The following is a 26,657-nucleotide window of genomic DNA, read 5'->3' as shown; positions in this document are numbered from 1 at the left end:
CAGTCGTGACCGACTCTGGGGTTGCGCGCTCATCTCGCATTATTGGCCGAGGGAGCCGGCGTACAGCTTCCAGGTCATGTGGCCAGCATGACAAAGCCGCTTCTGGCAAACCAGAGCAGCACATGGAAACACCGTTTACCTTCCCGCTGTAGCGGTTCCTATTTATCTACTTGCATTTTGACGTGCTTTCGAACTGCTAGGTTGGCAGGAGCTGGGACCAAGCAACGGGAGCTCACCCCGTTGCAGGGATTCAAACCGCCGACCTTCTGATCAGCAAGCCCTAGGCTCAGTGGTTTAACCATAGCGCCACCTGGATCCCCAATCACCAATCTTAAATTAAACTAAATTGAAACGCCCGTTACAAAAATGGCGGAGTCGTGCCCTTCCCTTAGTGGGAGCAGCCTCTTTACGTAGCCAGAAAGCCCTGCCCACAACAAAGATGGAGGCTCCGTCGCATCCCCTTCCTCGGAGAAGCAACTACTACAGTACAGGTAGGTAGCCGTGTTGCTCTGACTTAGTCGAAACAATATATATATATATTTATAAATAATTATATATATAAATATATATATATTTTTATAATTTTTTTAAAGGTCTTTAAGGTGCTGCTGGAAGGAATTTTTTTATTTTGTTTCTACTACAGTACAGTATACGAAACTTCCAACCCCCCTGCCCGTGACAAAAATGGCGGTTCGCGCTCCCTTCGCTAATCCCTCCAGGGACGTGGCGACGCGAGCGCCCTTCTCAAAGATGGACGCCGCTTGCGCGCAGCCCGTTTGCCGAGGCGGCGCTTGAGGAGTCGCGAAGGGCGCCGCGTGGGAGGTCGAGGGAAGGCGGTGCGTCGGGGGCTGAGAGGCCGGTTTATCCGGAGGTGGAGGAGGCGAGGCTGTGGTGGCGCGGTGGGAAGGAGGCTCCGCGAGCGCCTTGATGGGGGACATGAGCACGTATGGCGGGCTAGGGCTTCGGGCTTTTCCTCCTGCCTAGTCTGCTGTTCTCTGCCGGTTACTCGTGTTTTCCACGCGAGGAGCTCAAGGGGCAGGCAAAGTCCCCGCTGCATGTCCATGTGAGGGAGGACAGCCGGTGGAGAACAGGTCAGCTACCCCTTCTCTTTTAACTTCATGCCACACTAGGCTGGATCTCCACGAGAATTAAGGGTCATCGCATGAACAGGAAGGCTAGGAAGACATTCAGGAAGGACAAAGTGCTCCAGACATGGTTGAACTACGGAACTCACTGCCACAAGATCCAATGGCGACCACCGGCTTAGATTGCAACTGTGCCTGCTTGGCAGGCACTTTTTTAAAAATAGACAAACTCCATGCTCATAACTATGGTGCACCCAAGGTCAATTTTTTAAAGGCAACCATTCAGGTGGAGTGGGATTGCAGACATATACTTTGAATGCAAAAGGTCCTCTGTTCAAACCCTGGCATTTCCAGGGAGAGTTGGCCTGGCAAAGAGACCTATTGTGAGACCATGGGGAGCTGCTTCCAGTCAGTGTAGGCCAGGCTTCCTCAACCTCCGCCGTCCAGATATTTTTGGCCTACAACTCCCATGATCCCTAGCTGGCAGGACCAGCGGTCAGGGATGCTGGGAATTGTAGTCTCAGAACATCTGGAGGGCCGAGGTTGACGAAGCCAGGTGTAGGCAGTACTGAACAAGGCAGCTTCCTGAGGTAGAATGTAAAGGAGTTGGGGTGAAATCGGGGGATGAGATGGGGGCAACTTTGCTGTCCAGCCCTGATAATCTCAATGATGGATGAGAGACAAATAGGAACATTGGAAGCTGCCTTCTGCTGGCTCAGACTGTTGGTTTTCGGATACAGGACTCACCTTTTAACTTAACTGTGCATTTGGGGATCCCTTTCTGAATTCCTCATATTTGTACAGCGGCACTGCTGCAACCTGGAAGTGGGTCCTGACCCACCAGTTGAAGACCAATGCACTCGAGCGTGGCAGAACTTTATTTTTTTTACTCCACCAAGGGTCAGTGTGTTTCTGTGTCTCTCATGGTTTTATTTATGTGGTGCTGCTGTTATTACAGCAGAATGTTTTATTCATGCCACTGCCTGAATTGAGTGTGAGATCCCCACTGTGCGTCTGCTGCCATGTTCTGGATATGGTCTTTGTATCGACTGGTAGCCCTAATTTAAGAAGCTATATGGCTATATGTTAGAAATGAAAGGCAGCAGCTGCACACAACTGGTTGGCCATAGGCCAGGCGTTCCCAAACTTCGGCCTTCCAGATGTTTTGGACTACATTTCCCATCTTCCCCAACCACTGGTCCTGTTAGCTAGGGATCATGGGAGTTGTAGGCCAAAACATCTGGAGGGCCACAGTTTGGGGATGCCTGCCATAGGCTGAAGCAGCCCGAAATCAATGCAGACTATTTTTTCAGGGGTCACCCACATACTGAAAGCAATACAAGCCCTTGATGGACATGAGAAGTAACTTACCGGTAAGTTCCATATTCTAATAAGAGTTAAAAAGAGCTTTTGTTGTCCTTTCCTCTGGCAGGTCATTCAAGATGTCAGAAGGAACCTCAGGTAACGATACCGGGAATCCTGGTGGCAGCATCCGGCCCACGCTTACTGCTGCACGAGGGTTGATAGGGAGAAGAACCACTGCCCCAATTACCCCAGGCCGACTGCCCTCCATTCGCTCCAGAGACCTGACTCTTGGTGGAGTTAAAAAGGTAAGTGTTTAAGGAAAAACCCTGTAAGATACTTCCTTTTCTACACATACACACACATTTCTAAATGTTTTTTTCCCTGATCTGGAATGGAAATTCCCATGTTGTTAAGGGATTAGGGCAGAGGGCTAGCAGTTGGAGCCCATGATTCTAAAGCATGGCACAGTGTTCCCTTCTGGCCTTCAGCAAGTTATTGATTTTTATTATGTTTTGTTTCCTTATCTAGGAAGTGGGAGTAATGCGTATCTACCTATTTCAACAGTAGGTTTAATCAGTCCATAATTTAACATTGAAATTCCTACCTAATGGAATTATTAAGCTTTCTGGTTGCAGGAAACTCAGAATAAACAATAAATGATGTGTGGTTTACCCCATAATGTGGTTTACTTCCCCTGAGCCATCAGATACAAGAGAATGCCATACTGCCTTTTGGACTTCCTGTGCAGTCCAATACATTCCTACTTGGAAGTAAGACCAATTAAGTTCAGTAAGGTCCAGATAGGTATGTATAGGCTTGCAGCTATAGTGGATGATTAGCACCGTCTGACATACGGTAATGCAACTTGTGTTCTTAAATATACTAAAGTAGTTTGATAAGAAGGGGTTGTACATACTACATCATGATCCTTGCTGTACTGTTGCCTTAAATAAAACTGTTTTTTGTTTTGTTTTTGTTTTTACAAAATATTATACAGGTGGTTTTTATGTATAGGAGGTTAAATCATATTAACAGGTCATCATCACTGCTCAAAATATGACTCAGATTTAAAGCCGTGGCTTTCAAACCATGTTCCAGGAACCCTGCAGTTCCTTGGGAACTTATCAGGGAAAAATAGGTTACTGAAAAAACATTTTACCCACCATGATCAGTTTGCCATAAGTTGCAAGGGAATCTTGAGTGTGTTCTAAAGTGCACATTTACTTTGCTAAGAGTGGTGTGAGGTCTGGTTTGCCAGGCAGGACCTATTATCAACCAATTGTGCACATTAGAATATGCCTCAGACTCTACTAAAGCATGCATGGCTTCTGTGGCAGATGACTTAATGTGGAATTTTCTCTGAAGGTGAAAAGTCTGAAAACAGGTCATGGCTGGTGCAATAATTCCTGTATTCACTTACAGCACTCATTGGACTCCATAAAAATTTCTGGAAATGTGCATAGGATAATTTGCATCAGAAAAAAAATCAGTTTGCATTTTCAGATGCCCAAGAGAGTGATCTAATTTAGCATGCTTATTTTACTTTTATTTAGTAAAGGTAAAGGGACCCCTAACCATTAGGTCCAGTCGTGACCAACTCTGGGGTTGCGCCGCTCATCTTGTGTTATTGGCCGAGGGAGTCAGCGTACAGCTTCCAGGTCATGTGGCCAGCATGACAAAGTCGCTTCTGGCGAACCAGAGCAGCACACGGAAATGCCATTTACCTTCCCACTGTGGTACCTATTTATCTACTTGCACTTTGACGTGCTTTCGAACTGCTAGGTTGGCAGGAGCTGGGACCGAGCAATGGGAGCTCACCCCATCGCAGGGATTCGAACCGCCAACCTTCTGATCAGCAAGCCCTAGGCTCTGTGGTTTAACCCATAGTGCCACCTGTACATAGCTGTCAACTCTCCCGTTTTTAGCGGGAAACCCCCGTATTTAAATCCGTTTCCCGCAGTTATCCCGAATTGCAAAATATCCCATAAATCTGGACATGCGCAGAAGCGAATTCCGGTGCCGCTCTGCCCATGTCTGGGCACCGGAAATCAGGTAGAGCCGGCACCGGAAGTCGCTTCTGCGCATGTCCAGACATGCGCAGAAGTGACTTCCAGTGCCACGCCACTGCTGATCCCTTATTTTCCAATCCAGAAGTTGACAGCTATGCACCTGTTAACAAAGCTAAAAACTTTGAAACTACCAAGCATGCCTAATAATTTTATTGCAATAATGAACATGAAATGGAAAAAAATTTCTACAGAAAAATAAAGCACTGGAAAATTTTTGCCACCATACATCATTGGTCCTGGAGTGTGAAAGACAAGGTGGTTTTTAAACCTCCTAGGAAGTTGTATAGCAGCCTTCCCAAATCTGCGGTTTGGACTACAAATTCCATCAATCCAGCTATGTATTTTCTGAGCTTGAGATGCTGTCCAACCAGTTCCATATTGCGTCTCAGCGCACCTTACTATTCCTGTTGGTACTGTTTTTCTGGGAGATTGGTTAGATATTTTGGTCCTTCTGTGTAGGTTGGTGCTCAAATGGCAAACCTACATGGAACACCTGTTGGGCTGTGCAAGGACGGTGCCACGCAAGGTGGGAAGAAGATTATCTAGGAGCCAAATATTTGGAGTTCCTTTCCAGAATGTAAGACTTAATTAGCAGACCTGCCCAGGAAGCTGGCAGATACCTGAGTGTCTTATTATAGTTCATACTGTACTCAAGCCTGTCTTCTGAGAGCCACAACACCAAAGCAAGCACTCACTGCTGTTCCCATCTTGCAGATGGAGAGAAATGAGTGCACAAGAGGGTGACTGGTCAATGGCTATGTAGTGATTAATTCTCCCATTTGGCCCTTGGACTACACTGTATGTCAGTACCTTCTGGGGTATAGCACCATGATCAATATTCACCTCTAACTAAGTTGTAAATCCTTGGTCAGGAAAAATCCCAGACACTGCAGCAGAGTATTCCTGATGAGTATTCTCTTTTTTATTATTATTTGTTTTCCAAATTATTACAAATCCATCCAAATTACAGTGGTACCTTGGTTTAAGTACACAATTGGTTCCGGAAGTCTGTACTTAACCTGAAGCGTACTTAACCTGTCATAGTCCTAGCTCTCTGCCTTCCATCAGTGTGGCATATTTGCTTTTCATGATCATCTGGTCCAGCATTTTGTTTCCAAATGCACAGGCACAACAAACTTATTTTTCCTCTGCTGCATCTGGTATTTGTAAAGGTTCTATTTATCACAACCAATAACCATTACTTAGTCCTATGATCCATCAATTTGTGGAATCTTGTTTTAAAGACAAGTAAGTTAGTCAGTGCTTGTTAGCAGCATCCTACCTATGTACCTGCCATCAGTTTTGTAGGGCCCAGTAGGACCCAGCTGCTGATTTGCTAATAGTTTGTCTCAAATTCCCCCCTGGTGGGCCTGGCAGACCACTTTGGAAACCTGTTCTTTGGCACAGAGCCCGTGTGGTCCGAGTGTTGGGGTGGTATTGGTATTCAACTAAGTTTTATTCAAGGGAGGCCTATTGAAATTAACGGACCTAACTTAGCCTTGTTCATTAATTGTAGTGGTTGTACTCTGAGTAAAACTTAGCTGAATTCCACCCAAGTTCAGATCCCTCTGAATTTGATGGGTGGTTTACAAACCTCCATTTTGTAGTAGTAGGAAAAACAGAGTTGCTGCTCTGCTTTTTTACAATCACAATTCAACAGCTAGACAACCATAAATCTCTGTCAAGAAAATGTGAATCCTTTTTCCTTTATACATTACATACAGTTACAGATCTCTGTTGCCTGCAAAGTTTATTCTGCTTTTGCTAGCTGTGGGAATAAGGGGAGCAAAGAGCCACGAGGAGCACTAAGGACCTCATGGCTGGAATCCTGCTTAGCCCTCCTGACTTGAGAGACTGGTTTTAACCCCACCCCACCCCCTGTTTCAAATTACAGTGTTTGGTAGCAATAACAGTTAGGAACCATACTTGAAAGGGAGAACTGTTCAAATTCAAAACTTGGATGATGTGTGGCAGGGAGGGGGGAATATGGGCTGGGCATAACCTTGACAGATAATCATGGAAGAATAGATCAGAGGTGGCAGAGTATAAAGAAAATAATTTAGGGTCTGGACTGGCAGCATTGTAAGTGGATTGTACTAGACATAATTTGGTGGAAGCATAAAGGTCCTGTTGTTTAGATGGAGCTAAATTATCCTGACATATATATGAAACTAGTTATCTTTTGTAAGCCATCCTGGGAGGACTTTTCCCTCAAAGGTGGCATACAACAGTGGTACTTTAAATAATAAATAAATTTGCTTCTGCAAAGAGAAAGCAATCCGAGACTTCCAGGATTCCAAATACTGTACAGGCACCCCCCCCCCACACACACACTTATGTGGGGGTTACGTTCCAGGGACCCCGTGTGCATAAGTGAAATAACATAAAGTGGGTAGCAGCCTCCCATCACCTGTTTTTTCCTGCTCTCCAGCAATCTCTCCACACAACTCTCTCTCCAACTAGAGTTGAAGCTCTGAGGCCGGCTGGAGGATGTGTGGAAAAGCAGAGGCGGCGGCTGCTGTGCTGCCCCGCATATCAGCTGTGGCTGAGCAGTGCAAACAAAGCCCCACTGAGCCTCCAGTCTCTTTGGGACTTCCTCGGCCCTTACTGACGTCCTCTTTGGGCTCCAGAGAGGGACTCCTTGCGAGTCACAAGGACTCTCCAGCCAGCCCTCCCCTGCCATTTCCTGATATGATTCTATTTATTTAATCTATTTCCCAGCACCACGCATATATGCAGTCACACATAAGTAGAACACGCATAAGTTGAGGGGGTGCCTGTACAGTCAAACCTCAGTTCCCAAATGCCTCCGTTTTGGAACGTTTCGGCTCCCAATCGCCAAAAACCCAGAAGTAAGTGTTCCGGTTCTTGAATGTTTTTTGGAAGCTGAATGTCCAACGCAGCTTCCACTTGAGTGCAGGAAGCTCCTGCAGCCGATCGGAAGCCGCGCCTCGGTTGTCAAACATTTCGGAAGCCGAATGGGCTTCCGAAATGGATTATGTTCGACAACCAAGGTTTGACTGTGTTGTAGCTTTTCTTTGCTTGAATAGCATTGTGGAATACGTACAGCCATTATTGTAGTGAGCTGCACTTTGCAGAACTGCTTGGAAATGGTGAAATGTTTTGCTTCTTAAAAGTGCTATAGAAAATGAGTAATCCTAAAGGTAAGGTTGCTCTGTGCCGAGGAAATGGAGTGATACAAAGTTACAATAATGGGCAATTTTGCAGGCTTGCTTCTGAACTTAATACTAAGGTGTTTGCAGATTTTGGGAATTCCTTTTGGACAGAGAAAAGGAACATCTCAGTAATAGCCACTCAAGGTAGGGGAAATGGAAAACATTGTCAGAAACCAGAGAGGGCCTATTAGCCATGCAGACCGGAAAACTTCCACCCTCTCTGCATGTTGGAGCTTTTTAAAGGCACATTCTTTCCCTTTATTCAAGATATAAATTTTGCACCTTTGAAGTCTAGAAACTTGTCTCCCCTTCACACATACACAATTTTGAGACTCCTAAGTATATTTTGAGACCAGATATTGCAACACTGTTTTTTGTGAGAAACTTCACACGCTGTGTTTTGCAAACCGAAGTACCATATACACCTGAGCTGATGACTTGCTTACTCTTTTTTACTTTTACTTTTTACAGAAAACCTTTGCTCCCAACATAATCAGCAGGAAAATCAAAGAAGAGTAAGTAGCTTTCTCATGCTATGTCTGTGAAGTGTGACTATAGAGGTTGTAAATCCAGTGTTGGGGGAAATAAGGATTGTACCCAAAGTAGGGTTAAGTGACTTGCTCCCTCAGCACAGGGTTTATGCTTGTGCAATAGAACTCCCCCTGCACCTCAGATGCACCCTCAATCTGTTCTGGGGGTTCCTCCAAACCTCGAGCAGATGTGGGGAGAGCACTTGCAGTAGGTTGAGTGGAGCAAAAGTTCCATTGCAAAAATGTAAATCCTTGTGCTAACAGAGCAAGTGCATTGGATGCCACCCTAACATAATAATTTAGTGCAAATGTGTAGTTTTGTCAGCTCCTATCTGCAGTGTATCCTATGAGCCATGTTTACAGGTAGGGGATCTGCTAAAGAGCTTGGCACATGTGAAAATGGTTTTAGAGTAGCTGTCTTTCTGACATGCTAAATTTCCAATGCAGGGAATTTGTTACATTGAAATTATTTATTTGTATTTATTTAACAATTTGTATACTGCTTAATCGCAAAAACCTTTTAAGTGATTCAACCATGCCCCCCCCCCAAATCTTCAGTATGAAAAGCTATATTGTGTGCTGTTTCTGCACATTAATTGGCTCATATTCACAGATTAAGGCATCTGACGCTCCTGTACGGTAGCTACTGGTGAGAAATGGCAGGAGTCTTCTTGTGATTCTGTTTGGTCTGCTTTTTCTCAGGCCAAAAGAGGAAATTAACCTCAAGAAAGAGAAGAAGGAGCGTGATCGAGACCGGCAGAGAGATGGTCCTGGGCGAGGCAGAGGGAGGCCAGAGGTCATCCAGTCTCATTCCATCTTTGAGCAAGGTCCAGCAGAAATGATGAAGAAGAAAGGTATGGGGAAGATGAATGTGAAGAAGCCTCTGTGGCCCAGCATCTAGCTTTAGGGTTTGAACCTGAGACACATATTTCCAAGTCCTTCCTCATCTCTGGACTCCCAGGGATAGCTTTGGCCAAGTCACTGCCTCTCGGTATGAATTATCCCAGTCAGTAAAATAGGAATATTTATTATCTACCGTATAAAGATGTTATGAGTAAACTGTCACAAAGTACTCTGTGAACATTAAAAAGTGTTTCCATAGAAATTAAGAGCAGTGCTAAAAAATTCCAGCAAGAGTTAATACCTTTGGTTTCTGCTGTCTGTTGTTTCATACCCTCTTGAGAGTGATTTAAAATAATTAAAGCTGGCTGCTGTGGAAAATAAAGCAAAAGCTGAAACCATGTTGGCAGTGAGCGGGCACACATTGCTGCTAGGGTTGCCAGACTCAATAGAGGACAGGACTTCTGTGCCTTTAATTGCCCTGCTCTCTTTTGAGTCTGGAAACCTTCAAGAGAAACCAGCAGACCCTTTGTTTAATTTCCATGAACTGGACATGCAGCAAAACCGTTGGCCCATGTCTTTGTCACACATCAGCCATGGGGGATGTTATCTTGGTGAACTTGAAAGGTTGTATAAATTGTCCTTTTGGGCAGAAATTATTTCCATCTAGCTGCCACAGAGAAGGAAATTGGGCCTATTCTGCCTACTCCACTGAGAGACCAGATCCATCAGGCCTTCCCTCCCACAACTGTCACCTGAGAGCAGCAGAGGGAAAGATAGGAAGCAGGACGACTCCATCACCCCTGCTGAGAGGCCAACTCTCTTGGGCTTTTTCTCTTCCTGATAGGCTTCTTTTCATCCTAAGTATTGCTGGTTAACTTTAAGAATTGGCTCCTCAATTTGTCCCGTTCCCCTCCCCTCTTTCATTTTCCTTTGTGTAAATTTTTTTAGTTTGTAAGCCTGCAGGCAGGGGGCATTAGTTTTTAGTTTTAGCCATTTCATCTGACGTGGGGTGGGAGGTCAAAATGCTTTAAAAAATAATGAAGTTCAAAACCTTCACACCTAAAGCTCATCTTTAATCCTAACCTGCACCATGAGACCCTGCTCTATTTTATTTTATTTTACTGTATATGTTCCATCTTTCTCCACCCCCAACCCCTGGGTGTCTATTGAAATACTCAGGGTTCTTGAGTATTTCAATAGCTGTGTAGAGGAGTTCATTTTGGAAAGTGGTTGCCAAGGTAAGCAAAGCTGCTTGAACTGCGTTTCTTGCTCTGAACCTGCCTTTCTATCTTTTTTTCATCCTAGCCCTCTCTTCTTGTCTTCTCCCTCTGCTTGTACAACTGAAGGCATAGCTGCACACACCTGGCCTCTTGGGCTTCACTTTTAAGGAATGGCTTTCAGCAGTCCACTTCACCCCACAGGTTGCTCTCAATGGTGGAAGTTCAAGCTTCAAGGCGCTGTAATAGCTGAATTACCACTTGCCATCCGATAGATGTTTTGCTTACAGCCATGTCCTTATCTCTTTCGGCACAGGCACCTGGGATAAGACTGTGGATATGTCTGACTTTGGCCCATCCCACATCATCAACATAAAGAAAGAGAAAAGGGAGACAGATGAGGAAACCAAGCAGATCCTGCGCATGCTGGAGAAGGATGATGTGAGTTAGAAGGTGACTGCATTTTGGGACAGCTGTGTCTATGCTGAATTTTTTAAGGACAAAAAGGGCATGTGGCCCATAATCTATGTCCCAGTTATAGATGCTGTGGTCTTTCCCATTTTGAGGCAGGGAGCCTTGGAACCATCTTTGACACACTCTTTCTCCTACCTCTCCTTTTGGGAAAGGACTGCAGCTTCGCGGGAGGGCTATAGCTCATGCTGAAGGTCCCAGGCTCGGTCCAAGTTTCAGACCCCCACCTGAAACCCTGGCGTAATACTGCATAGATAATATTGTGCTACTTGGTACCAGGAGCTCCTCCATGTTCCCCGCTAACCTCCTTACCCCATTTCATTTTTTCTAAATTCCACTCACAGTTGCTTCCTTTTGTGTGTATCCCTTTTCAAGAGCTTTGTTGGACCACCAGATGAGGGAAGGGTTAATTTAGGAAGGGTTAATTTAGGGAGGGTTGTTTAGGAAGCTTGTGATAATGTCACCCCTGTGCCAGTATTGTTTGGCCCTGTTTTGCTGTGAGGTTGGTTTGTTTTTTTAGTGTGATTGTGCAACAGGTTCACTTTTAAATAAATGTTTTGTACTCTAAAAATAATTTCTCTACACAATTACATGTCAGTTGTTGATGAAATACTAAGAAAAATCAGAAGCTCAGCAAGCCTGTTTACTATTGTATTCACAGCAGGGTGTGGGTGTGTATGTTTTCATGTGTCCTCATCCATATTAATCTAAATATCTCCTCTCTATTTATCTGTCTATCTGTAGGTATGGGTGTCTGGCTACACACACACACACACACACACACACACACACACACACACACACCCCACCACCAAGAACAGCTCCCTCAACATTCAGTATTTAATTCATTTTTTTCTCCTGTTCCTCTGGTACCAGTTCCTTGATGACCCAGGCTTGAAAAATGACATCCGGAACAAGCCAGTTCAGCTTCCTCTGGCCCATTCAGGCTGGCTTTTCAAGGAGGAGGATCAAGAGGATGTCAAGCCTTTGAGCTCCAGTGCCAGGGAGGAGGACATGGAAGTAGACACATCTTCAGTGAAAGGTGGATGGTTCAAATTTACCTGCTGTGAACCCTCTGGGGATTATACCACTGGGTGTCACTACTACAATCTTGTGGGGTCCTCTTGGACAACAAAGAAATAAATCTGAAAAGTCACATATTTGCTTAATTTAATTACCATCTGTCAAGGGAGAGCATGTTTTGAGTTCCAGGTTCTGGGAGGGCAAACAGTGGTGGGTGGGTGTTGCTGTTTTGCTCTGCGTGTAGAGTTTGTGAAGACGCTCGAACTTAGGTGGAAAGGGAGAAATGTGCTAAGAGGAAGGAACACTTGGCAAACCCTCATGATCAACTCCCGCTTGGAAACCTATGTCTCCACTGTGGATCCAGAATTGGCCTCCACAGTCACTTACGGACTCAATGTTAAAACCGTGTTTATGGAAGACAATCTTACTTGACTACGAGTGAGTGCCAAAGAAAGAAGATAGCCCAGGAGAACCTAGGAAGTGTTTTCTCTCCCAGGTGCCAGGGATTGGAACTGGGGGCTGCATGCAAGCACTCTGCCACTGAACTGCGGCCCTTTCCCATCAGAAGTGGCGCTGAAGCCAGCAGGACTTTCCTTATTCCTCTAGGCTTTATGCCCTTCTGCACTTGTCTTCCCCAGAATGCACTTAATCAAAAGCAAATACCCTTTCTTCTCACAATGCATCTGTCACGGTATATTGTGATTGCAATTTGCTTTTACTTTATCTTATACATGCAGTGTGGTGGTTGCTAGTGAGAGTTGTAGACTCTCATTTCAAATCCCTCAAGCCACCCTACAAATTCAGGGCTAACAACCTGGTTTGAGGCAGGAAATTGGACCAAGTGTCTTCTAATTTGTCTTTATGGTTTTATAAACTACTCATATTATAGAAATATCAGAGCAGTGCATAGAACACCAAAAATAAAATATGCATCAGAAATAATCCAGTTAAAATAGCAGTACAACACCAGAAGACGACCAGTGGACAATACATAAGGGTCTTAAACATGTGTCTGAAAGAAGAGATTGTTGGAGCATGCCTCATCTCAGAAGTCAACAAATCATCCATTAAAGGGACTGCAATACTGAAAGTCCTGCTATTGGTAGACACCATTTGAATATGAGAAGCCCTCAGTACCACCAGGAGGTCCTCCCCCATGGAACATAGTGACCAGGTAATGGTGTAATCCCTTGCAGCTCTGATTTGAATTGTTGTGTCTCATTCCAGTGAAAGAGGAGCCCCATGATGAAGAGGAGAACCCACCGGGCCTCAGACCAGCTCCTGCAAAGGCACCCCCTCCCTTCCCCCAGGATGTCTCTGTTGCGGAGCTGCTGCAGCAGCTCAGCCTCTGCAAGGAGGATGCCTTGCTCTTTCTGCAGCTACCAGATACACTGCCAGGGCAGCCACCCACCCAGGACACCAAGCCCATCAAAACCGAGGTGCAAAGTGAAGATGGGCAGGTGATGCTGATAAAGCAGGAGAAGAACCAGGTATGGGAAGACTTGATTCCTGTTTAGAATAAGAAGTAGCAGGGGACTGGATGGGATTTCGTTGCTTATGTTGCCAAAGAAAGGGCCATAGGAAGGGATATGGAAGCATAGAAAAGTCACCCCATGTGTGGAGCGCAGGGCACATGACTTCTTCAATTTAAAAGTTTCTAGTCTTTCTGGGTGCTAAGATGTACTTGAAAGTGTATGGGCTACACTTCATGATGCATCAGAAACCAGAGGCCTCATTGCATAGAATTTCCATTGGTGCCTACTCTATAACCAGCAGAGGTAAAGTATGTAAAATGAGAAATGGGTCAACATTGTTTGATTTGCATAACTTTCACTGGTTTCCTGAGGCTCTGTTCAGCTTATTTAGCTGAAGGCACTAGCTCTCGGTTCATGAGAAAACAAAGGTGGTTTCTGAATCCTCCCAAGATTGGTTTCCCCAGAAGGATGGGTGATGTTCGTAACTTTGCACTACTCTGGTTGTCTTTTCAGGAAGCCAAAGAGGCAGAGAACATCTGCACCCTCGGTGACCTCTCTGAAGGGCAGGTGGGGAAGCTGCTGATACGCAAATCAGGGAAGGTGCAGCTAGTTCTGGGCAGGGTGACTCTTGATGTGACCACAGGGACACCCTGCTCCTTCCTTCAGGTATGGCTTACTCAGGAAACCCCTCTTTTACTCACCATAACAGTAGATGACCTTTCAAAATGCACATTCCCAGCTAGCAAGTGAAATGGAAAGACCCTCTGAATACCAGTTGCCAGGGTGGCCAGCGGCAGAGAAGGGCTATTGTCATATTCGTTGGCTTGCCTTTGCTGGTCTGATCCAGTTGGGCTCATAGATTATTATGGCTCAGTATAGCCTTTGATAGATAGGGGAGGGGAACCTCCAGCCTGCAGGACAATCAGATGGTGATGATGATGATGATAATAATAATAATAATAATAATAATAATAATAATAATAATAATTAATAAATAAATAAATAATAAATTTATACCCTGCCCATCTGGCTGGGTTTCCCCAGCCACTCTGGGTAGCTTCCAGCAGAAAAATAAAACAAAATAATCGATATAACATTAAAAGCCTCCCTAAACAGGGCTGCCTTCAGATGTCTTCTAAAAATCTGGTAGCTGTTTTTCTCTTTGACATCTGGTGGGAGGGCGTTCCACAGGGCAGGCACCACCACCGAGAAGGCCCTCTGCCTGGTTCCCTGCAACTTGGCTTCTCGCAACGAGAGAACAGCCAGAAGGCCCTTGGTACTGGACCTCAGTGTCCGGGCAGAACGATGGGGGTGGAGACGCTCCTTCAGGTATACTGGACTGAGGTGATTTAGGGCTTTATAGGTCAGCAACAACACTTTCAATTGTGATCGGAAACGTACTGGGAGCCAATGTAGATCTTTCAAGACCGGTGTTATGTGGTCTCGGCGGCCGCTCCCAGTCACCAGTCTAGCTGCCGCATTCTGGATTACCGTAGTTGTAGTTTCTGGGTCACCTTCACAGGTAGCCCCACGTAGAGCGCATTGCAGTAGTCCAAGCGGGTTTGATGGATTGAAGGGTGGAGTTAAATCTAGCATTAGTTGTAAGCACCTGGTTGCAGCAGGGGATTCCGATGAAAACCCCTTTCTGAATCAGAAAGAAGGGAGAAGGATGATGTGAATTAGATTTAACAGCACCCTTAATCTGACGTCATTGTGCCATCAGGTGATTGACAGATGGGCAACCCCACTCGCCTGTCAAATTGGGGTCACGAGGCAAATCCAAAAAGGTTCTCTATCCCAGCCTCAAAGGGGACACAGGCATCTTCATGAGATGGAGTGGTATACAAAAACAACCATACTCAGAAAAGATCTGTTGAAATTATTGGACATGACTAAATTAATTTCATTGGGCCTGCTCAGAGTAAAGCTTAGCTGGAACCACCACCACCCCATGGTCAGATAGGTGCCTCTGTGCTGAAACCAGAGTGTGGTGTGTCTGATGTGCACCACATCACAGAGGATAAAAGGAAAGAATGGGTCTCTGCCACTTGTGTTACTTCTGTAGGGGGAATCAGAGCAGAGGTGGGCCAAACCTCTGCTGTTGCCTGATGCCAACCCCTGGTTGTGGCCTTTATAAAACAGTTCATATGAAGTGGCTCGGAGCATCACTCTACTGGTAATTGGAACACCAGAGCAACCAAAGGCTTCAATAAAGGATCTGGCTGCCTACTTTCCTAGATAGCTGCCACTGGGAATCCTCCATTCGTCTTCTAGAAATAATAACCAACACCTTGACTCTTCTTCCTGGTGAATTGATGACCCATAACATTGGTAGAGAGCACCCTCTTTATGCTTCAGTCTGGGCACTCAGAATGTCAAGGCATCTTTTTAAGCTAAATTTGTTTCCCCAGATCATAGTTAGGGAACAGTTAAAAGACTTGGCTAAGGAATTAGATGAGATTATTAACTTTCAGCATTACATTTTCTAATATCACAGTGCTTCCAGCTGTGAACCTATAGGACTAAGACCAGGGCTAGGCAAACTAAGGCCTGGGAGCCGGAGCCGGTCCAATCGCCTTCTCAATCCAGTTATGTAAAATGCATCTCTGGGTTATTTGTGGGGCACAGGAATTTGTTCATCCCCTCCATATTTATAGTCTGGCCCCCACAAGGTCTGAGGGACAGTGGACCGGCCCCTTGCTGAAAAAGTTTGCTGACCCCTGACTAAGACAGTAGGCATATGTAATATGTATATGTATATGTATCACCATTATTGTGCTATGTTACCATTCTGTTAGCAGAAGGTTTTCCACATTCACAAGAAAGCTGACAATCACATCTCCAATACTAAAATGTATGCGGTGCCATCTCTGAATGAAGAAGGGTGTTGAAGGAGTTGACCCATTAATGTACATTTGGAAGGCACATGGCGAACCCACAAGTGACCTGAAAATGTCACTCAACACATCACAAAAAGGGAGGAATGGGGCAGGGCACATTTATAGGCACTCTGCTGATGGGGTGGGAGCAAGAACAGAACCCCCACGCAAAATGGTTGTTGACTTTACTGCCCTTAGTTCTGAATAATAGAGATGGCCAAAGACATCTTAGTATCCTAGATGGAAGATGTTAATACTAAATAACATGGAGCACAATCCACCAGGAGGTTCTGCACAAGTCTTAATTAAATGAATGAGCGCTGCCGACGTTTCAGTAGGAATTACGGTAGTTGCTGCCCCCTGCCTCATCTGCAGAAAAATGTCCTTGGTGAGCTCTGGAGTTAAAGAGGATTTGGTGATTAACAGCTTTTTTTCTCTTGCTCTTGGAAGGAGCTGGTGTCAGTGGGGATTGGAGACAGTAGGAGTGGCGAGATGATCATCCTGGGCCATGTGAAGCACAAGCTGGTCTGTGCTCCGGATTTTGAATTCCTGCTGGAACAGAAGCATCGGTAGAGAGCCTGGGCTGTGGCAAAGGCCTGTGGACAGGACTGCTAGCCCTTCCTTGAGGTTCCTTTAGAAGCAACAGTGACTGGGATGTCCAGAAGAGCCTTGTTCCTAATCTGGAGAGTGCAGAGGTGCTCCTAAGACAACCTCCTAGACAGGTCTGGCCACATTGCAGTGGAGCAGAACTGTGTGACCACTTACTGCATTTGGGTCTCTAAACCTATAAAGTGTTCGGTTGGAGATGCTCCAATGGCATCCCCTTCTCCACAGGTCTAATTTACAAGCAACGTATAGCAGAAAAGACTCATACTTGAACATTGTGTCACAATCCCAGGCACCAGAGTCCTAGTAGGAGATTTGTCATGTGTGAGAGGCTTTTGAGCAGAGATTTGGCTGTTAAGCCATTACCTCCAGATGAAGAGGAAGGGTGCTTCCATTCCAATGGGAGGATAAAGCCAGTCCTCTTTGAAATTGTTCTTATAGTTTCCCCCTTATTTTTGAACAGCTACAAAATGTGTATGCATTTTTTTTAAAAAGTATCTGATTGCCAGGGCTTGTGATTTTGTGTGCCTATAATGCTAGTTCATGTATGCCAAAAGCAGCAACAGGTTTATTTGGAGAAGCCATAAAATGGCATGAAGGGGCACATTGTCCCTCACCCAGTCTTGTTTTTGGTTTCCCATCTGCCTGCAGTGTTGCTGTCCTTGATGAATGTATGGTGCATGTGATGCTGGGAGTGAGTTGGGGGTATTTTGTCCCACCAGCTGTGCATCTTGCATATACAACATATTCAATTAGCCTTTGATTAGGGAGATCCCCCATCCCTGCTGTAATGGTTTTATAGAGCAGGAATTAAAACCTGGAGTCTTCTAAATTTTTATTTTTAAATTCAAGATGTGGAAGTTATAAAAATCTGCTGAAAAAAGCTAAATGTTAATTCAGCTGGACCCACTTCCCTGCTCAAGCACTACTCTTAGATAAGGACAGTCTATTTATAGAGTTTCTTAAGGAAAACTGATTGCCATGGCACAATTGTTGAGCTCCATCTGGTGGATGTGTATCTATAAATAAAAATGAGGAAATGGCTTTTGCATCGTGTGGAAAAAGTGGATAGAGTGTTTTTCTCCATCCTAATACTAGAACATGGGATCATCCAATGCAGCTGAATAGTGGGCGACTGAAGTGCCGTGTTTCTCTGAAAATAAGACACCGTCTTATATTTATTTTTCCTCAAAAAACACCACCACCACTATGGCTTATTTTCAGGGGATGTCTTATTTTTCCCCTCCTCCTCCTCCTGCCACGGCCGGCACTGCTGCTGCGCCTATCACTATGGCTTATTTTCGGGGTATGGCTTATATTCCTTGAATGCTTAAAAATCCTGCTATGGCTTATTTTATGGGTACGTCTTATTTCGGGAAACAGGGTACTTTGTGCCGCACACGGGTAAGCAAGTGCATAGGAATTCACAGCTTTCCCTCTCTCTTCAAAGCTTGTAGTTATTTTGTGAAGTGTTTGTATGTCTCCGCTTTACCTTGTTCCTCTGTTCTTTGCAGCTATGAGACCAAGAGAATGCCTTTGAGAAATATTTTATTAATGAATTAAACTGAGCTTGTAGTGTCTGTTTAACTGCTGCCCTCAAAGCCACACTGCTTCATCGGGTGGCAGCTTTAGCGGCTAATTTGATTTCTACTGATTACTTTGGTCCAAGAGCATTTCATGTGCCTTGAAGGAAAGAGACACTTTGCATTGCGATTCAGCCTGCAGGGGCATCATTCAGGGCAGATATGCCATGACTTGCTTTATTTCTAGACATAAAGAAATTTATGTGGCTGAATTGCCGCCTCCACCTCACCATAAGTTTTATCTCCTTCCATCTGATTCCTGATGTCACTGATGCTCAGCTTCATTTGAAGTGATGACAGTTCTGGATATGCAGAGGGACCTGTAAATGGCAAAGTGAAAGATACCCTCGAAGGAGAGAGTGTCTTCTAAATGGGCAATATTTATGGTAGTGATGAAGTCCAGCTGTCGCAAAATTGTTATGCCCAATTAGGTTCTTTTAATTTGTTTCGGTGTTTTAACCTCCATTCTTGAAAAGGTTGTGTGTGTGAGTGTATATTCTCTGTCTTGCCTTGTTACTTGTTAATCAATAATACACTATTATAGAGAAATCCAATATTGGTTGTCTGAGATTTGTGCCTTTCCTGGAGCACACTGGGTCTCATCTAGGTTAAAACACCTAAACAAATTATTAAAATAACCTAATTGGGCATAACATAATTGGTGTTTTTTTATCATTATTTCTTCAAGGTCTACTATTCTTTAAAAATCACATCAAAAATAAGTCTTTATTTTACACATAAAAATAAGTATGAAAAACATGAACACAGTTTTTTTTGGGGGGGGGGCTTTCAAAAATATTTATTGGTGCAAATTGTAGACCTCTACAAAGGACTTGATCTTGGAACGCTTGGCAATCATCTTCTTGCCCATGCTGGCTGTCACTTTGCGTGGGTAGCAATTGATGCCAGCCACCAGGGCATGGCTGTAGGGGCGGTCAGAGGTGCCATCATCAACTTTCTTAACAATAACAGCTTTGCGTCCGGAGTAACGCCCAGCAAGGACAAGGACGACCTTCCCTCTTGGAGCTGCAGCAGCAATGGCACCCACACTGGAAGAGCAACATGAAGACAGGTTGATTAGCAATAATGCTGACTTGGAAATTTATTATTGTGTCATGCATTCAGAAACGTCCTTGTATGAGTCTTCTGCAAGCCACTGCTTTATAGTTTTCTTTGTAGACTCAGCTGCTTTGTCGGTGGACTGGACACCTAAAGACTTTGTATCTGCAGTCACCTGCTCTTGTTGCACTCTGCGAAGTTTTAGTTTTCTCAATTACTCCTTTTTGTGCTCTTTCTCGATCAAAATATTTGCACTGGTTCATTCTGGCCATGTCTGCTTTTAGCAAGCCGAGTTTTGAGGTCCTCCATCTCATCCTTGTTTGATTCAGCACCTTCATCAAGTTTGGCCCTGAGAGTTTGCTTCTCTGCAAGTGCACTTTCTAGGCAGTTCTCCTCCTCTAACACAACCTCAAGATAGACCACCTTCTTTTTGGAAGCTCACACTTTAAGCTCCGTTGCCACCGCGTTTCTTTTCTTTCTCCTGGAAATTTCTCCTCAATTCACTCATGGCATTTTCCAGCTCTTGGTTTTTCAGCTTCAAACTCTCTTGCTCTCTTTCAAGAGCCACAAACTCATAAGTGGATATGTTCTCCTTCAGCTCTCTGGGCTCACATATCAGCTGCTCCTCAATTTGCAGGTTTTCTAGTTCTACTTTTAAGGCTTTTTGTCCAATGAGAGCATTATCCCACTCATCTGCTAGGATTTCACAAAGCATGACAGAATCTGCAAAACTCTGGAAGAGCTTTTTTTTTCTTTTTCTTTTAGTGCTATAAGTTCACTCCTGAGGAATGAAGATTCTCCCTGGGAATTCAGTGCTACTGCCTCAGCATCACTGAGAGGCTGCTTCATTTATTCCATTTCAGCCCCCGAGTTATTCAAAATCTTTTTCAGCTCACTAACGTTGTTTTCCAGTGCTTCAATTTTATTCTTTTGCTCCTTGATCTGCAAGTCTTTTGACATTACTTCCTCCAAACCAACCTCAGGCCTTGGAATCCGTTCCTCTTCAGGAATTGTAACACTGGCTGTCATCCATTGAACATAATATTCTGAAAACTGAGGATACAGACTCTCATCTCTGCTGGACAAGGCAAAGACCTTTTAAACTGTTTGGCTTTTGGGGAAAGCTTCCCAGGAGACATTCCCCTCCTTCCTGGTTTATTGTTCTTGGTCCCCAGGTCACTTTACTCCTCCGTCAAACCTTGAACTCTTCTGCTGATGCAGAAGTTGACGTCACCAGAATCTCCGTGAGAATCCTTACTTTCTCCTGCTGCTCCTTTTGAAGAGCGTTCTTCTCTTCAAGGATCTGTGCCAGTTCTTTTATGCGTTGTTTCAGGTCTTCTGTTTCTGAATGGTATCTCTGCAGAAGGGCATTCCCATTCAGAACTTTATTTACTATAGGGTGATTTTTCATATTTTTAACTGTTTTAGCAAACTGGAGGGTGCTAAGAGTTTCTTCCAAGGATGTCTGAGTGACTGTGCAGATAACAACAGTCTTGGCATTTCCACCCAGTGAATTCTGGAGAATCCGCATCAGTTTACTATCACTACGCTCCAGGCTGATCTTCAGAAATTTTCTTAATAACTTGCCCCAAGATGGAGAGGCTCCAGTTGACACTGCAGCCTTCTTTGAGATGAATCCCTTCAGCACCTGTTTAGCTAGCTCTTTCACTTCCTGCCAGATCTACCAAATTCAAGTGAGATACCATTACTGCGGCACCGTCGCTTGAGCTATCCGTCTCTTTGCTTTCAATTATTATTCAGAAGATTGTATGCGAATGGCTTCTACTTTTATTCATTTTCGTCTCCCCAAAGTCGTGTGCCAGATGCAGACAGGATCCTGCTGTCTGGTCACCCAAGCTCTTACTGGATCTGATCAGTCCAGTGAAGAGTGGTGCGTATGAATGTGTGTGCATGGATGTGTGTATGAGTGCATATTCCCTGTCTTGACTTGTTACTTGTTAATAATACACTATTATGTATAGAGAAATCCAATATTGGTTGTCTGAGGTTTATTTGTGCCTTCCCTGGAGCACACTGGGTCTCATTGAGGTTAAAACACCGAAACAAATTAAAAGAACCTAATTGGGCATAACAAAACCAGTGGTTAATTCCACTGATTTACTGCTTAGCATTTTGCAGTGAGAATCCTTTCTCCCACTGAAAACTTGGGATGAAAGGTTGCAGAATATTCTAAGCTATCTGTCTTCAGCTTTCAATTTATAGATCTGTTTAGTGTTGTGGTTCTAGTTCCGCCTCTAGCTGGGCTAGATTCTTTGTGATTGCCTGCTTTGGCCCACCTACGGTAGACCCCCACCACTTCACCAGCACTTCTGTGGGGCTTCTGCTCCTCTTCCAGAAGTTGTTGGCACTTTTCCTTTCAAGAATGCCTCAAGAGAAAAAGGAAACTCTCATCATTTGGAAGTTGCAATGGTAAAGGAGGTATGTGCGGATCACCCAAAGGACACATTTAATGATGCAAGTTGTCTTTGATATACTGTGCAGTCTGAAGAGCCTTCATATTCAGGGTTCCTCCCTGAACCCCTTTCCGGCCAATAAGTATTAGGCATACAGGGTTGACCAGGACTACAGTGATGGCATGGGTGCAGCTGTCTCCGTTGTCCCCATACAGCTTGGTCCGGAGATCCATAGTGTATTGATGGGCATCAGTATAGAGGTTGTCACGTATGACCAGACACTTGAGCCCACCAAGGGTCAACCCTTGTGTGAGGAGGATGTCTCTGTTCCTACCAAGGAGAGCTTGGATCTCTGGCTTGGTCACTCTGGTCAATATGCCACTTTGGTGGGCACCTAGGAGTTGCTGTTGAGCTATAGAGACAACTGCTGCATCCCAGCAAATCCCATCTCTCATGATGCTGTTGATATACCTCTGCCAGACAGTCATTTTGTGATTTAAGAGTCAGCCAGTTGAGTAGGAGGGATAAAGACAAGCCCTCCTTTCAAGGGTAGGTTGCTTCTTTAGAATCTCTAGCTGGATGTTGGTCATTAGATGAGCAGGAGCTGCTATGTGTCCTTACTGTCCGTCACATGTGCTTGGGAAGACGACTGTTGTACGCTGAAGGAGTAGGATGATGATTACTTACAGATAGTGTTTCCTTCCATCATTGATGTACTTGTCTTTTGGTGTCTCAGCCAAGGATAGCTTGCGGTCAAGCTTTTGGGCACAAAAAGTCTCCTGCAGCAGTCTCCTTGATACCACCTACCAGTAGCCACTGCTGGCGGTAAACACCTCCTTTTCATGACCTTTTTGCTCCTCACTCTAGAACTCTGGAAGCAGCTAGAGTCTTTCTGGTTGTGATGTCATAATGTGTGTGTCCCCTAGACAAATCAGGTTGGCCTCTATTGCTTTACTGCTTACATATTATAAATATGTGGTTTAGAAATCCTTCTAAATTAATAAAATTAAATGTTCTACGGTCATTAGTCATTTTCTGTACATCCCATTGCATTTTGTAGCCAGTGAATACTTGGAGGCAACCATTTTGCTGCAGATCTGCATTCAATAACCTGTAATAACATTTTCCTTACCACTCGGCAGAACAATACAAGTGGCTTTCCCTATTCTGATTTACGTTGATTTTAATCTGTATGTCAGTCGATTGCTGGATTTTATATTTTAATGTAATTATATATTTTGATGTTAGCCGCCCTGAGCCCATTTTGGGCAGGATATGAATAGCATATTATTATTATTATTATTATTATTATTATTATTATTTTATTAGCTTGCAAACCATGGTAAGCTGTCTATATGTAAAAAGTATTAAGTGCAGTGGCAAAGTACAGCAAGCACAGGGGATGTGGCCTTCCCTAGCTGCTTACATGCTGTGGTGCAAAGTTTGTCGGTTATGAGCACTTGAAGCATTATCTAAAGGAGAAAAGCAGGAATAATCCAGACTCCAAACCCTTCATGAGGCACCAGATTTCAGTGTGAGAAGGAATCAGCCAAGACAAAAAGGCAATGAAATATTTCCAGTTCTGTATTTTTAGGTTGTAAATGCTTTTAAAATAAAACAAAATAAACCTTCCAGTAGCACCTTAGAGACCAACTAAGTTTGTCATAGGTTTGAGCTTTCGTGTGCATGCACACTTCTTCAGATATGTATCTGAAGGATTTTTTTATTTTGTTTTGACTACATCAGACCAACACGGCTACCTACCTGTAACTAGTTAGATGCTTTTGTGTATGATCCTGTAGAGGAAATGAGTGTAAGGGGTTGTAGAAGCTTTCCGCAAGAAATACCTCCGCTCACATCGAGATATATTCACAGTTCTTTATTATATACATATATACAGGTTACAGTCATTTATCATGCGTCTGACCCGTCACTCTCAGATCCCAGAAGTGGAGATTTACGGCTTTTCTGCGAGCAGAGGAATTTGGGTAATCCTACCCTCCTCCTCCTTCCATCCCCTGCGCAGATGGAATGGGCAGCCCCTCCCCTTCAGTCCCAGAACTGCTCAGTAGTGCTGAGTCTCCCTCCCTCCCTATCACTGACTAGAGACGCCTCTTCGCCTTGCTCTGACCCTTCCCTCCCTCTCCAGATCTCTCTCTGGCAGCCCCGTGATAATGAACTTAATGAACTACGTACCTAAAGAAAAAAGGAAATAAGACTTCTTTTGTAAAGAGCCATGTGCACAGATGTTCAGGATGGCTCAGCCAGCAAACTTGGAACAGAAATAAATACTTGCTTAGTCCCAGGCATTTGTTTTAATGCCCTACTTTATAAGGCCTACTTTATAAGCATACCTTGCTACTTACTTACACAATAATAATAGCTCCATATTGTGTTTTACTGGTGGTTGTCCTTTAGCACTTGTATTACACTGCTCCCCACAGCTAGAAAAGCTGTGACACTTCCACCCCTCCCACAAATGTTAACTGCGCTGACTTCTTTCTTTTGACATGAGCTTCTCCATTCCTACAAGTGCCTGGGATGTCCCACTTCACCCAAGGTGGGTGTGCTTGGCCCAGATTCCCTTCCCTTTCACCTTTCCTCCTAAGTGCTGAGCCTGTGTTCTGAGACTATCTATCACCTCACACATATACATATACAGCCTTTGCCTCCAGTCTAGTAAAAATACAGTGAACAGTTGAATCTAACCTCTGGGCACCCTATTCTAAGTTGATGGTCTCCAGTCTCTCAGCAGCTTAGTCCAAAGCTGGTTCTTCTAGTGTCGGCACAGCAGTTGACACACCCTTGGACTCCTCCATCTTCTCTAGGGCAAACAGCAAGTCAAGGTGGGTCAGTGGCCGCAACCGTTCCTCTTCCAGGTCCCTGGATGCAAAATAAATAAGTCAACTACCTGTTCTTTGCTCCCTAAAATGCCTGCCATTATCTTCCATTGTATCTTTGGTGTTTTCCCCAAGTTTATTGAATCTGTGGGTTATAGATTAGTTTTATTTTACTTTTTTTGTTTCAAATTGCCTTGATTTAGGAACATAGAAACCTGCCTCCTACCAGGTCAGAATATTTGTCTAGCTCAGTATCGTCTACTCCGACTGGCAGCAACTCTCCAAGGTCCCAGGCAGAGAGAAATGGTTGTCATCTCCTCTCACCTGATCCTTTTAATGGCAGGTGCCAAGTGTTGAACCTGGGACTTCTCACATGAAAGGATGTGTGCTTTACCATTAACCTATGGCACCTCTTGATGTGCTGTGACTTGGTTCTGTTTTGCTTTTTGATAATAGTGGGGAGAGCCCAAGCTCAGTAGTGCTTGTGCTTTGCCTGCAAAAGATCCCGAGTTCAGACCCTAGCTGTAAAAGACACCTGTCTGAAATGCTGCTGCCACGGTGATTGTGCACTGTAAACACAACAGAGCAAGAAGGATAAAAAAATCTGACTGGATTTCAGACCATTTTCTACGTTTCTAATACTGCCCAACTTGCAGGTTTGTTGTAAGGATCCTAACACAACTCCTGGGTTCCTCCAGATCTACGGAGGAATAACAGCAGCATGAGAAGGAACTGCAGCATAGACTTCTCCTACATGGCCTCGGATTTCCACAGGAAGCAACTTTTATATAGGAACCGCTCCTGCATTGCTAAATGTAATGTTGAAAAGAGCCCTATAAACAGTTACTGTATGTTAATTTAAAGTTACCTTTTCATAAATATGTCACAAATGAAAATAAACCAGCTTTTTATCAACTGGTGGATTCCATATGAGAACTGGTGCCTATGGGACATTGGCATGGAGTTGTCTCCCCTACACAGGATAGGATTTCAGAGAAAAAGATTACAAGTTCACAAGGCAAACAGCCCAATTCTTTTTAAAAATTGATTGAGAAGTTAGAACTTGTAGATATTTGGAGATAAAAGAATGGAGATGCTAAAGAATTTACACACATTAAAAATATAGATCACATTCAAGATTGGACATGGCTTGGTTGTCTAAAATGTTGTCCACAGAGGTGTATAAAGTCAACATCTTACCAAAGACATTTTCAGACCATCACCCAGTCATTGAGACTTTTAAAAAGATTAGATTAAGTAGCTGTTTTATTTCAATGTGTTATAAAAATATACTTCATAATGGGTGTCAACTTTTGTATATTTTTGAATAAGTATCAATAAATAAAATTTAAAAGGAATCACCTTTTCAGTCTTCTGCAATTTAGCCCTTCTCCATTGCACTGATAGACTTGCTTAGATGTATGGATTTCATTTGGACAATTGGAGATTAACCCATATTTTCATACTTCTGAAAGTCCATGGCCCAAATAATTTGAGCCCAGAACCTTCTGGTTGTTAATTCATTCTATTTGTATAATTTAAGTTCTTTTGTAAGTATATGGATAAAATTCAAAACTGTACACAATAAAACACTAAAGCTTGGATAAGCACAGCAGTTAAAACAATTTAAAATGACTATAAAAACATTAAGGGGGTGTGCAAGGTTTTGACATTCCAGATAGATGTATGTATTAAAATGAAGGGACCTGGGAGAACAAAGGCTGCATACATAACAAGCATTTAAAGCTCCTCTCCTAATCTTGGGAACTAGTTTGGTAAGATACTGGGAATGGTAGCTCTGGGACAGGTAAACCATAGTTCCCAAGATTTAAATGCATGGTGTATATGCAGCCAAAGGCTTTACCTGGCACAAAGAAAACCGCCTCATAGGTGCCAGGTGAGCCTCTCTGAAGCCTGCATTCCATAAGTGGGAGGCCACCAAGGAAGGGCTCACTCTGGTAATGACTCAGCTCACTTCTATCGGGTGGGGAAACCCAGAGAAGTGCATCTGACAAAGATATCAAGATCTAGGTAAGTATGCATGACAAAAAAAACCATCTTTCATTCAGGGCTTTCTCTGTT

At 44.0% G+C, this 26,657-nt stretch overlaps 2 protein-coding genes across 4 annotated transcripts in view; one reads left to right on the top strand and one right to left on the bottom strand.

Moving 5' to 3' along the window:
- Positions 1–440: 440 nt before the first annotated feature.
- POLR3D (RNA polymerase III subunit D) lies at positions 441–18,259 on the top strand. 3 transcript variants are annotated; one of them, XM_035139444.2, is made up of 9 exons: positions 441–491; positions 2,518–2,695; positions 8,107–8,150; positions 8,868–9,019; positions 10,542–10,666; positions 11,573–11,738; positions 12,947–13,209; positions 13,708–13,860; positions 16,524–18,259. In XM_035139444.2, the coding sequence occupies exons 2-9, from the start codon at positions 2,528–2,530 to the stop codon at positions 16,644–16,646; spliced, it is 1,194 nt and encodes a 397-aa protein (XP_034995335.1). In that variant the 5' UTR covers positions 441–491; positions 2,518–2,527; the 3' UTR covers positions 16,647–18,259. The 3 variants fall into 3 exon arrangements, with proteins under 3 accessions (XP_034995335.1, XP_034995334.1, XP_034995333.1); XM_035139443.2 differs by lacking the exon at positions 441–491 and adding an exon at positions 756–836; XM_035139442.2 differs by lacking the exon at positions 441–491 and adding an exon at positions 847–1,091.
- Positions 18,260–23,369: 5,110 nt separating this feature from the next.
- LOC118096968 (outer mitochondrial transmembrane helix translocase-like) overlaps positions 23,370–26,657 on the bottom strand; it is a 33,806-nt gene continuing 30,518 nt past the window's right edge. The window contains exon 10 of the mRNA XM_035139448.2: positions 23,370–24,618. Within this exon, the coding sequence (XP_034995339.1) occupies positions 24,492–24,618 (127 nt within the window). The 3' untranslated portion in view covers positions 23,370–24,491. The remainder of the gene's footprint in view (positions 24,619–26,657) is intronic.

The sequence above is a fragment of the Zootoca vivipara genome, chromosome 15, assembly GCF_963506605.1.
Source record: "Zootoca vivipara chromosome 15, rZooViv1.1, whole genome shotgun sequence".
NCBI classification, from domain to species: domain Eukaryota; kingdom Metazoa; phylum Chordata; class Lepidosauria; order Squamata; family Lacertidae; genus Zootoca; species Zootoca vivipara.
Note: the sequence above shows the minus strand (reverse complement) of the source record. Positions and strands in the feature narration are given on the sequence as shown.